Source organism: Lathamus discolor, chromosome 4 (assembly GCF_037157495.1).
Source record: "Lathamus discolor isolate bLatDis1 chromosome 4, bLatDis1.hap1, whole genome shotgun sequence".
NCBI classification, from domain to species: Eukaryota; Metazoa; Chordata; class Aves; order Psittaciformes; family Psittacidae; genus Lathamus; species Lathamus discolor.
In genome coordinates this window covers 31,420,652-31,433,332 of record NC_088887.1, presented here as the reverse complement: position 1 = coordinate 31,433,332, position 12,681 = coordinate 31,420,652, and the positions used below count along the sequence as shown (strand labels likewise).

At 43.8% G+C, this 12,681-nt stretch overlaps 2 protein-coding genes across 7 annotated transcripts in view; one reads left to right on the top strand and one right to left on the bottom strand.

The window, feature by feature from the left end:
* Positions 1 to 12,681, bottom strand: part of SMIM11 (small integral membrane protein 11) — a 34,533-nt gene that overhangs the window by 14,888 nt on the left and 6,964 nt on the right. For 2 of the 6 annotated variants that reach the window (XM_065676909.1, XM_065676908.1), the window contains exon 4: positions 12,285 to 12,464. In XM_065676909.1, coding sequence (XP_065532981.1) covers positions 12,297 to 12,464 — 168 coding nt within the window. In that variant the 3' untranslated portion in view covers positions 12,285 to 12,296. Of the gene's footprint in view, positions 1 to 3,643; positions 4,880 to 10,362; positions 10,555 to 10,974; positions 11,622 to 12,284; positions 12,465 to 12,681 lie in introns of those variants that run through there. The other 4 variants (XR_010612207.1, XR_010612208.1, XM_065676910.1 and 1 more) reach the window with 4 other exon arrangements.
* C4H21orf140 (chromosome 4 C21orf140 homolog) lies at positions 2,130 to 2,891 on the top strand. Its single transcript, XM_065676890.1, has one exon. It carries the CDS (start codon positions 2,130 to 2,132, stop codon positions 2,889 to 2,891), a length of 762 nt encoding a protein of 253 aa, XP_065532962.1.

The following is a 12,681-nucleotide window of genomic DNA, read 5'->3' as shown; positions in this document are numbered from 1 at the left end:
GGCGAGGAGTTCTCAGGGACAAGAGGGAGGAGAGGATGGGGAAGCCCTACTCCACTTTCGTATCTGGGGACACTGCTTGGATGCTACCACAGTTGCTTCCCTGTCTTGCTTCCTGTTGATGTCTATTCACATTCAGAAGGTAGCTAGAAAGCAAGAGTAACAAAAGCAACGTGTCCTTTTTGTGTCTGTCTCAAGGATGGCGTGCTCCAACTCACGCATAATTAAGTAAATCCTCTTTGGGAGGAGACAAGGAAATGACACCTTCAGTTTAGGTAACATGGAATATGATTTGCGGTTCCAGTGGGTGTCACAGGTGGAATGATTGTCACAGGCACCAAGAAGAATTAGGGAATAAGATTTCTTTACAGGTAGTTCTTTTGACACTTTACATCCAGTTCTTGAAAAGCGAGGTCCCTAAATCAGCATTCTGGGGGACCTCAGGCCCTAATCAGGCCTCTAAACATGTGCTTTTCAGAACTAATAAGCACCCAATAACTCCAGTAGGACTACTCATGTCAGGTTATCCTCCTGCTTTATATCTATTAAGGATGAAAAATAACAGTAAAAGAGAAAAGTATATCACCTAATACAGATGAGCCAATATTATTTTATGTTGCATTCTCATGTGAATATGTACTACATATTTTTCTTCACATGTGCGCCGTCCAAATCTGCCATCATTATGCATCTGGCTAACAAACCACATAGGCTTCTTTCTGGGGATATACACTTCTTCTTATATTAAATTATAGACTTCTGTTCTCCATGTGATACTGCTAACATAATGTGCCCCATCACTCATCTGCCTCAGCAAGGAGAGAGAGCATCCAAACAGCTGAGCTAGACCCCACTGGCCATGTCCATCTTCAGACATTTTTTGATTCAGAGTTTCACACTGCATTGGAAAGAAGGAAACCTGTTCCAGAGGCAATAATGTGGACTGTCAGCTATCTCAGTTTCAGAGGTGGGCAAGGAAATGCATGCCAGCAATAGAGACTGACACATTTGTGTTGCTCAGCCGCATCTGGCAGGCTGACAATGCTACCAGCTTTCACTCCCAGCCTTGTAGGTACAGCTAAGCGTAAGCAATTCAAGTCTTGTACTGACAGGCTTGGTCCCGCAGTAAAATTCTGTATATGCGTCTGCAGGCAGGAGGAGGGACAGGTAAGAAGCCAGATGGGTCAAACCAGTCTTCACTTTCTGCTGCTCCATAACCTTCTCCAGATGGACACTTGCTGCTCTCAGCGCATCTGCGCACACATTGGCGCGCACACATTGGCACACACACACGTGCACATCTTCCCCTGGCTGTTCCATCTCCACAGGCTGGCTGCAGCCCTGACTGTGCCACATGCTGCTGTATCCCTGTGCAACTTGCCATGGCAGCAGAGTGGTACCTGTCCACCCTCTGCTCTGACCTTCACTTCAGCCCGTGTGTTCACACAACGCTACACGACCAGTTCTCTTTTACCCTCATAATCCCCTCTGTTTCTCTGAAGGTGTTGCTCACTCTTGGGCAGAGTGATGGTGCTGGTGTCAGGAGCAACGCAGGTCCTTCAGAGGTTCGTAGCTAGGGCCAGCACAAAATGGAGAATTGGGAGCACAAAGTGGGAACCTAAGAGGACTCAAGAAAACAAATTACTCCTAAAGCACCCTGAAGCAATGTCTGAGGTATCACTTATTTCTTCTGTCTTCAAGTCCTGGAGCTGGGTAGGCTGAGCATGGTGAACCTCGCATAGGCTGCTGTGCTGGTGGCTGCCAGGCACCATGCAGCACCTCACAATGCTGCTGTGATTGGGCCTGCCCAGCAGAGAGGTGCATATGGGGGTCCAGAAGTCCTCCTTCCCCAATAATAAGACACCTGGGATTCATCCCCCACCTCCACCTGGGGGATTTCAAGGCCACATCTTCCACAAGGGGACATACTTGCCAGGGAGGAGGAAATGATTTCTACCACTGGTCTCAAAGCTTAGGCTTTGTTTTCCAAGATACCTTTAAATCAACCACCTGAAAGCCCCTGTGATGCTGCTGCAGGTTAGCTGTTACACTGCAGAGTAACACCGGGACAACGGGCACATTGTGACCTCTGCAAGCATCCCGCATGAGCCTTGAGACACCAGCGTACAGGCATGCAGCGCTTCGCAAATCCGCTCCTCCGGCATGTACTTCCCAGGGGCTGTTCTGATGCTGCTCAAAAGCAGCAGTGCCTGAAGTATTTAAGATCTCTGAGGACACTGCAGTTCAATGGCTTCAACACTGTTTTTTTAGGGGAAACAGATATTCCAGAGAGTCTTATAACAGGAGAAAAATCATCTGAGGAAGCTGACCTGCGTTGGCCAATATGGACGCTTGTTCACGCTGGCAGCTGCCAAGGGTGGGTGCCTTGGCAGTACAAACTGCTATTAAGAGGTGATCTGCCCACCCATCAGCAGAATAGGGCTTTTCAGGAATTGTGTGAGTCTCTGACTACATCCCATGGGAAGTGTGTAATTGTGACGAGGGATAAAACACAGCTGAGGCATGTGGGGGCAAAAGATGGCAAGGAGATGGAGACAGAAACTCTGCCACCAGCCCTACCAGCGATCCACACAGCCAGCATTAAGTATTGCCCCGAAGTTGCTAGAGCCAATGGCCATGAACTTCTTGTTGTGCCTGCATCCTTCAACTACCTCTACCCGATGGACGTTGCGTGGTCTTCTTTGAAATGGTTTATTATAAACAATAGGAATAAGTTTTCTCTGAGGTCTTTTGAGAGGACCCACTCCTACAGGTGTATCCTCCTGAGTGATTTGATTGTTAAAGGACTGGAGAACATGACCCCAAACAAATGGAATGCAGCATTTAACAGAGTGAAGAGATGGGAGAACTACTACCTTGGTACACTTTCTTAAATGGCTCTTCCTGCAGTCAGGCTTCAGATGTGTTTTGATTAGTGTCGAATAAGCTATCCTGCTCCAGCCTTGCCAACCTCTTTCCTTCAAAGAGTGTAAAAACCTAACAGACCACATATCAATAGCACTAATAAAAGATTTAAATGCAAATGTTTCATTTTAGGAGTATTCCATGACTAGGTTGACATGTGCTATGTTTGGGCTGTGAAGAGACAGTTAATTTCCCCTCTCAAAAAAATGGGCCAAAGCATGCCTCAGATCCAGTTTAGCCAGCCTTCTGCACAAATTCATCTTTTATGAGAGTCATAAGACCACACCTCAGGTGTAAATGCCCTCAATTTTGAGAAAGCCTGGGCTGCGAAGTCAATTCTGTAGGTCAAGCCTGTCTTTGATGCCAATGGGAGATCTGCTCCTGAGCAGGGAATATGCTGGACCATGACTGGCACCAGAATTCACAGCTTAAAGAAGTCTGAAGAATTTAATGTGACTTTCCTATCATATATGCATTAACATCTGATATCAGCTCAGTAGTTCATTACACTGAGCACCTGGCTTGCAACAATGGCCTGCAAGAAACATTTCAGTGACAGGTAAAATATATTTTCCTAAAAGGGGAGTTCCTTTTGAAGCCTAACAATTAGTAGTTGGTTCAGGCTTTAAAGCTTGAAGAGCTCTGAGGATAAAATATGGTACTCATCATTGGAGACTTTTTTAATCCATGACAGTGTTTACTGAGATGTAATGATTTCTCATGTTCAAAACATTAGCTATGAGCGATGCAAAGAAGTATTTCTTAACAGCAGTTTTTTCAAGTTCATTGAACAATTTGGTCTTTCGAAAGTGGATCCCAGTTTGCAATCTCTGTGTTGCTCATTACTGGGTATGGGTTTATTGTGTACTTCTAAGAGAACTAAGATCATAAAAAGTTATGAGATGATTCACAGTTTCACTAAAACATTTCAATACAGTGAGGCAGATCTGTGCAGTTTTATTCCTGTGTGTGAAAACCAACAGAACAAGCATTGTGATGAGGAGTGGCAGAGAGATATCTAAAATAGGGAGTCTCATCTACCTTCAGAAAAATCCACACGTGTAACTCTCTAGAGCTGAGATGTAAATATGCAGAGAAAAATAATCACATTCACTTCATATTCATCAGCAAAGACATCTGCTCATTTTTCACAACTCTGGATGCAGCAGAGAATGGAAAATTAGTTGCTTCAAGTGCACAGGGGAAAGGGGAGAGACTTTGTTTTTATTGTTTTGACACCATGAGCCTGAAGAGAATTTCACATTGGCTTGAAGGAGCAATTGGTTGACTAAATATCAATGAATATGAAGTGGTATGAAATCAGCATGAGGAAAGAAATAGGCTCAGTGCCTCTTTATCACCAGGTAGGCAATAATTGCACTGTAGCTTGTTTTTCTTAAGAAATAAATGATGCACACCCCATTTTCCCAATGACTGTTTACCTTCACCCCATGACACTGCACTATGCTAATTGTCACTGTACTAATTGAAGTAACAGCGTGCTATAGTCAAAATCAGCACAAACCTGATGACTTCATTGCTGTGTTCTGGGTTCACATGAAGAAGAATGAGACCAAAGCTCCATGGAGCATAGTGCCAGTCCCAGTAAGGCCTCACTGCAAGTCAGCCTTACCAGTCTCTGCTGTCATGGCTTACACAGCTGCAGATTTAGGGCTGCATTGCAACACTTCTTCATTGGTAGGGTGTGTCTTCTGCCAACCCTAATTCACAGTGGAGTCCATGGGACCAGGTACAGAATCACCTGCTTTTCATCCATTTTAGCAACAAGGAAGTATCAAAAGGAAATTGTTTGTGTCACAGGGATTTATCAGTCTTTTCGGGATTGTATTCTTCGGTAAAACGAGGATGAAGCCTCCATGAAGGGTTTCACGGAAACAAGCATGACGAAAGAGGAAGTGTTTGGTGCCATATCTCCTAGACAGCAAGCATCCTTTTCCTGCAAAGGTATGGGGAAGCCTCACTAAACACCTTCACTCTTCCCAGCCTCCAGGTGGGAGGTTGGGGGCTGGCAAAACTTTTCTACGCAGCTCTACTTAATGTGTTTGGAAACCCCTAGGCACAATAAGGAGCTAAGTTCATCTGAAATCAAATGAACTTTGGTATTTTATATAAAATCCCCTGAGATGAGTCCTCTTCTTTCTTCCTCCCTCCCCCTTTGCTGCTGCAAAGTGTAATTACAACCCATGTTTTCTATAAAACGCTGTAATCCTTTGTACCGCAGAAAAATATTGTGGCTCGTACGGTTCTGACTCAACTGGTAATTTAGGATGACAAGCAATTCCTTTAACATATGACTAAACAAGCTAATAGGAGGATGTTACCAAATAGCATGCACCTTATTTAAGAGCACTTGAAATAACATGCATGAGTCTAATATCTTCTTGGTAGGGTTTTAAGTACTTATTATTTTATCAGGTTTGCACTTGTACACTTGACCACTGCAGGATGTCAAAGCAAATCTCTCTGTTCCCACACAGGACTCCCTCTGTGTGCCTGAAATGCACCACCAGAATAAAATGATTAAAGTATTTTTGCATAAAGAGGAGAGAAGATGCAAATGCATATGTTGATGAAGAAGCTATAACAGATGTCCCTCTGCTCCAAGCTAGCTGGAATGCAAATCACCTGAATTTTCATGATGTCTCATTGACTAATTACTTCTAAATGCTTTTCCAAGCCTCATCTTCATGAGGAAAAAAGAATTTCTTTTCCTCCAGCTCATGAAGCCAGCCTGCACTGATTGGCTCAACACATTTTTGTCCCTATTTTCAAGCCCTCTGTCCTAATAGCATGCTGCAGTCCAGGGTGGGGACAGGACAAATGCACTTGGGTCACAGAGGTCTAAGCCAAGGATGCAATGATAGGACACAAGGTGTGAGCTTCTGTTGACTGAGCAGGCAGAGTGGGCCCATTTTGTGCCATGCCTGAGTACTGGGAGAAGGCTGGGTAGGTAGGTAGTGGAAAGGCAATCAACATTGCTCAAAGCCCAGCCTCTGTCTCTGTGAACTTCTTCCTTGATGTTTCCTTCTGCAGTGACCATGCAGAGGAGATATGGAGAGACATACACAGAGGAAAGGAGACAAAAGGGAATGATGTTCTATGTAAAAAATACAAACTAAGAAAACTCTTTCTGAAAACAAATACATGTTAGGGCTATATTCATTTATATGACTTAAACGGCACCTAAGTGTCAGTGTCTGACATTTCCTGTTGGCTAGCTCTAAGCCTCCTCAAATCAATGAGAAACACTAGGCCAGGAAATTAGCCTGAGTTTAGGCCAGAGGACTATGAGTCACAGTAAGTCAAAAGAGCCATAGGACTAGGAAAGTACCACTGTTAGAAGCTGAGGCATTGGAGAGCAAAACCAACAAATCTGATGAAGCCCAGGAAAAAAAGAGATTAATAAAGAAAGTCAGTCATGCTGTGTTTCTAGTGAAAATAGGAAGAAACTATTTACATTCTCTGCTCTGTGACAGCCATCTCAAGAGCCTTTGGATAGACTGGAAACAGTCTCTCAGTCAGGCAGCCTTTGATGCCAGTACACACAGACATTTTCAATAACTCCCTCATCAGATTCACAGAAGGAAAAATCCATGCCATATGGAGATACACATGAATACATGCCTAATCACTTATTTGTGCCCAAACAAACTTTTTCTCTACAGGAACATACGAGGAGCCTGTTGCTACAGGGTAACTGTTCTGGCAACTACCAGGTATTTCTGTATTCAGCTGGAGAAGGGCCAGCTGGTGCTCTGATTATTCCCAAGACTGGTACACACATATGTCAATCAAGGCCCATCTGAGTCTAGATTATATGCTGGGCTTGCTCCAGTAGCCAAACAAACCAGCTTCAAAAGGCAAAGGCAAACTGTGGAGTGACATGGATTGCGCATAAATATCCAGCTACCTCCAAGTCCCCACAGTCATGTAGAGTCAGCCTAGTCAAAATGGCTTTTGGCACATGTTCAAGGAGGAAACTTAAACTCAGGTTTTAGAAATTCTGTCTGACCTGCCTCTGCACGCTCATGTAGGTTGCACCTTTCTTTGCTTTCCACTTTATCAGGAGTGTGTCAGACACAAGACTGTCACAGGGTAGTCAACTCCTTCCTGTGAGGTCTATCAGCTTCTCACTAAATTTGACTTGGAGGATGAGGTTAGTACACAGTTAATAAATAGGGAGATGGTGCAACAAGTTGATGCATCTTTGGAAGCGATTTCGCAAAGACTGTGAAGAACTGGTGAAGGCTGAAAGAAATGAGGTTTGTTTCAGCTTAGTCTACTTGTTTCTCCCCTGATGGAGCTGGAAAGGGGACTGCAGTGCTTCTGTTTGGCCAGAATTGAGGCCAAGGGGGTTGACAGTCTGCAGGTAGAAAGAGATGCTCATTGAGAGTCACAGGTTAGAGCTGGGATCAAAGAGAACATTGAAGGACTCTACCCCAGATGGAATATTTGCCATCTGGGACCTTACTGAGAAGAGTAAGAAAAAAACAGTTGGATTTGCTATCCCCAAGAGAAAAAGTGAGGAAGGAAATGTTGGAAACAGTTGTTTGCATGTTATGATCTTGAAAAGCTGAAAAGTATTTAGCTCCCTTACTTGCAGCACAGTGGCTTGAGAGCAATCTCTCCTGCCCTGGGGCACTGTTCAGGGAGCTCTGCTTTCCTCCAGCAACAGTGCTGTTGTGTTTCTGGCAAAAGTCTCATGGCCTTCAGACTAAGTGTTCAGTGGTAGTAAATCAAGCTGAGTTCATTTCAGCCAAAGTCTGAAATGGAGAATGAGAAAACACTCCTGTCGAATGCTTCTATACTTGTTTTTCACTTTAAGGACCACAGATACCCCTCAGCCACTGAGCTCCTTCAGCATGGAAAAGACCTATTCCAGTAGCCACTTAAGTAACCACAGCACCTGAGAGAGGTCCCCCCCCAAACTCCCAACAGCTTATTTCTTTATTACTAAACAAGGATTTTGGCCTTTGTTTAAAAACACATGGCCTTCATCTCACCAAAAGAAAGCTTAAAGGTGCAAACACCAGAAGTTTAAGAGTTAGTAATCCTTTTACTTTCTGTCTTCAGCAGTTGGCACTGATGACAATGACAGCTTCTGATAGTGAAAGACCTATGCAAGTGAGGCACTGTGCAAGGTTAAGCTGCCCATCTATACAATATGGATGCTCCTTTTGAAGAGTATTTTTTCTGGAACAGAGGAGAAGGAGGGACTCTGAAGTTCTGTAGGTACCAGGAGAGTGTTGCCTGGCTTGCCCTTTGGGATGAGAACATCTACTCAAGGATCCTGTGTATATCCCCTGCAATCTAACAAGCTGCACACCCAATCAGAGTGAGCACTTCAGGGCTCTTTATCTTTGCTGCCTCGCTCTCACTTGCAGAAGCACTCTGAAAGTTTCTGGAAGTTTAAAAGAGGAATCTGTTTCTCTATTCCTCTTTTAAACTTCCTCGGACTAATCACATAACCCCGCTTTCAGTAAGAAACCAGACTTCAAGGTCCCCAGCTGGTTTCTGAACAAGAAACTGAAACAAATGTGAGCTGCTGTCTCCCCCCAGTGTCAGCATATTTTCTTGTTCAAAGCCGCAACTGTGGCACACAGGATGCCCCTGCTATAACCTACCCAATGATAGCGTAGATCACAACTCTACCCTGGTATGTAAGATATTGATTGAGGTAAGGGAAACTCTAGGATATCAGCCGGCTCTGGGGGTTATCTGTGCCGTAGCCCTACTCCAAAGTTAAGGAAAAAAGCAGCCAGACTGGACCAGATTTAAAGCCTTAGACACACAAGGCAAGGTAGGACCATCTCATTTTAATGCCAGTCTTGATTGCTTTGGGTGCTAAATGGTGCCCGGTTGGTGCCCAATTGCTCTGATGCTAAATTACTTGCTGCAAAGTGGAGCTTGTGTACCACTGATACTGATTAAAGAACAAACGGTTGAAGCAGAGAATACCCCTGCTTTCAGTTTAAAAAGCAAACAAAAAAAGCTCATTATTAGTTTGGTCTAGAAAAATCTGCTCTTGGTTGAGAGTCTATAAAAATCGACTGGGGCCAATATTCAAAGGCAAAGAGGCACTGCCCAGAGCCAAGGCACTGCTTACTTTTGAAGCTGGTGGAGACTACACAGGATTGATAATTTCCTGTTACAGTTTCAGCGTGTGGCTTAGCTAAGTACCTTGGTGCATTTCCCTCAATAGCTGTTTAATGGAGGTGGTTAGCAGAGTCAGTTCTCACTGAACACAGAAGAGCCATTTAATCAAATTACCGTCCAATTCCACCCTTGCATAGATAGATGACTGCTGAGATGGTAGAGGGGAGCTGCTGGTTTACAATGGCACTACGAACTCCCTACCCTGGCAGTCGAGGCTTCTGCAGCAAGGGTACTGCTGTATCCCTGGAAAGGGTTTCTGCAATACTTCCCAGTCACCAAGGTGACTGCATGAACAGCAAGATTTAAAAAATCACTGCAGCTCCCAGTGAGTAACTCCACCAAAGCAAGAGCTCTCTGAGCATCAGCCATATCAGCTGCACACAAACCTAGTCAGGTAGTACTTGAGAGATGGACATTGCAGCAGCCTGTGCTGGTGTGACCACAGTAGGCACCTCAGCCTGCAGTCACAGGGACTGGGCAGGAGCGAGCCATCCCAGAGGCTTACCATATCCTGGTGGACCCCATGGCTTCACCAAGGGCCCCCCACCTCTCCTCTTCCCTCCTCCCCCTGCTCCACTGTCAGATTTCAGCTTCATCTTAACTTCCAGGAGACACAAGGATCTAGGAAGTGCTTTATAATGGAAACATGAAGGGGAACACGAAGGAAGATGTACCTGTTGGCACTGATATACATGCCTAAGCCTTTACTTCTGCCAAAAAAATCTGCTCTGTTGATTAACCTACAAAGATGAAATTAGCTTGTCCTCCATGCTAACATGGGACAGGACATGCAGGAATAGCTAGCAGTATTGATGAAAATCCTTTCTGCTTCATAGGCCAAGTAGTAGAGAGCCATACATACTTCCAGATACTATGCACAGCAAAACAGTAAAATAAACCTCCTAGCATGAACTGTCACCAAAAGTGACACCGATTTGTGTTACCTGAGGAAGTCCTAGGTACAGAAAATAGTTTGAGAAAGACCTGCCTGGAAAAGCTGCTCTCCTGGGTTTGTTCATCTGGATTCAACAAAGGGTCCACAAGTCTCAGATTTACACCCTTGCAGAAAGCAGTTGCTCTAAAGAAGCTGCATAGAGCCCTTCCCATTTCCTTCTGCCTGCCCCTGAACTGCGTACACACCCATGATGAATTCAGAGTGGTTTTCTCTTTAAAACCAGCCACCTGCTTGCAGCTAATCTTTAAAAACTGCCTCCCCTGCTGCTCTAACTGTATCATTTGAGTAAGCAGCAACCAAGCCATTACTTTTTTTAACAAAGGATTTTTTATTGCATAAATAGAGGCTTAGCTATTTTGCTGTATATATAAAAACTTAAGATACAGCTTAAGTGAATGTTACTCTTGAGGGTTTTATTCCTTTGACACATCCTTCATCTACAGGAAGGCTTCGTTCTTCCAGGAAAGGAATCCAGTGCAAGCTGCCAAGTGTCAGAAAATCTGCAGGGTGGAGAATCAGCAGTGAGAACAGGCATGATATACTGGCAGCACATGGGCTAAATCCGCCTGCTCACGTGGCATGCTACAGTCAGAGCTAATCACAGCCCTGAGGTGCTGACACCGGAGAACATTTTTAGGGTAGGAGAATTTACCCCTTCTTGCAAGCCCATTATAGAAAGACATGGCAGACAGCCCAAGAGATGGTAGAATTTAGGAAAGACTGGGCCATTGCTGCGCAACATGGGGTGACTGGGCAAGTAGGGCACCTACTGCAATATAAGGGATTCTTTAAAGCCAGTCATTCAAGGCCAATGTCACATGCTGGACACAAGAGGTCTTGTGGGATAAGCTCACTACCCTGGTGCAATCCCTTGGGCTACGGACTCTGGTAAAGACAACTCCCTGGGACCCAATGCATACCCATGCACAACATGGTATGGTCTCCTCATTACAGATGGCAGGCTTGTTCACTTGCAGGGCAGCCCACCTCTCATTTGTTTAGCAATAAAACTCCATATAACTGACCCTGCAAAACCAGAAAGCAGTGTTCTCACAGCATTTTCCAGTGGCTAGTGAAACCGATATAAAATAAGTTAAAAATGGCAGAAGTCTGCCCAGAGAAAAGTCCTCAACCTGATGTAAACAGGAAATTGAAAACCACCTTTAGTTTTGTTGTTTATTCCTACACATATGAACCACTTTGTTCCTATTGTCATTCCCAGGGCCCCATTTCTAGTCAAAATTTCCACTGTTGTAAAAAATAAAAGTGAGAGGTTTCAAAACAAATTAGTAAACATTTCTAAAACTGAAATTCTCTTCAGATGTGAGGTGACGACCTCAACAGGGGAAAGTAAATTTTTTAGTTTAATAGACAGTAACACTACATCAAACTCCCACTGAGCTTCCAAAGGGCAGGCAAGAATAGAATTCCCATTTTGCTGCAGAACAGAGAGATGTGAAACAAACCGATACAAAAAAATCACATACCAAACAAGTCAGGGAGTATCATCTTAGCACTAGGCAGCACTCATTTTGCTAATGGACTTGATGCAGTAGGGCAATGATTGCTTAAACATTGAGAACAGAGGGAAGGACTTTAGCACCATGTGGAATGAAAACCCCAAACTAGAAAATTTTATCATGATCACTTTGCTTTTTTATGCAGAAAGGTGTCCACTTTTCTCAGTGAATTATATATGGTGGATGTTACATAGCACACTCTGTAGCATTTCTGATACCTTGATAAGTTCCACGGCATGAAAGTTGGCCCTTCCAGCTGAACTCTCTATAACCTATCGTGCATTTAACTAATATGGAGTGGCAGATTCTTTTCTATCTTAAGTATGTGTCTTAAGCAAAGAGGTCTTACTGTATCATTCCATCTGGCATGCTTCACATGCATTTTTTTCCCAATTTAACCATCTCTAAACATCAGGACTTCCTGTGCAATTGGTTGGGTGGAGATAAAGAGCAGAGAAGGAACACTGTGCTAAGATCTCTTAAATCACAAACCATGACTGCCAAGTCTTCTGGTGGGAACTGCAGTTCCTACAAAGAATGGGCACGATATAGGTGTGCAAATACACTGAAACATCACAGGAGACAAACTTTGTAAGAACTCAGATGACGGTGATAGTTCTAATTGCATGATCCAAATGCATTCAAGTAAAAACATAATGGGATTAACATGTCAATGCCATTAGTGGACACCAGGATATCAAATTCTATACCTGAAAGACTTTTCAGTCATCCTTCTTCTCTGCTTCTGCTTTCAATTTCTCTTCACGTTGCCTCTTCAGTTTTTCTTCAATTTTTTTGCTCTGGTACATTTTTACTCCAGCAAATGCCAAGCAAAGAATCAATGTTTTAGCTGCCAAAATGTACATCAGCAATGGGAAATTCTCCAAAGCCTGAAATGCAAAATAATGTATTTAAGGCAGTTACTGGAACACTTGGACAATTAAAAATGTATCTACAGGGATGCTATACAGCTTCCTACAGGAACAGCATTATTCAAAGCTACGGTAATGCTCCTCCGTTCATGCTTTTCTTCCTGCAGGAAACTTTTAAACTAGGCAGATCAACGTCTAGGGCAAAAGGCAAAACTAAGTTCACTCAAGTTTATAT

Bases quoted from the DNA above. Each gene is read 5' to 3' on its own strand.
- C4H21orf140 (XM_065676890.1), top strand. From the start codon at position 2,130: ATGCAGCGCTTCGCAAATCCGCTCCTCCGGCATGTACTTCCCAGGGGC.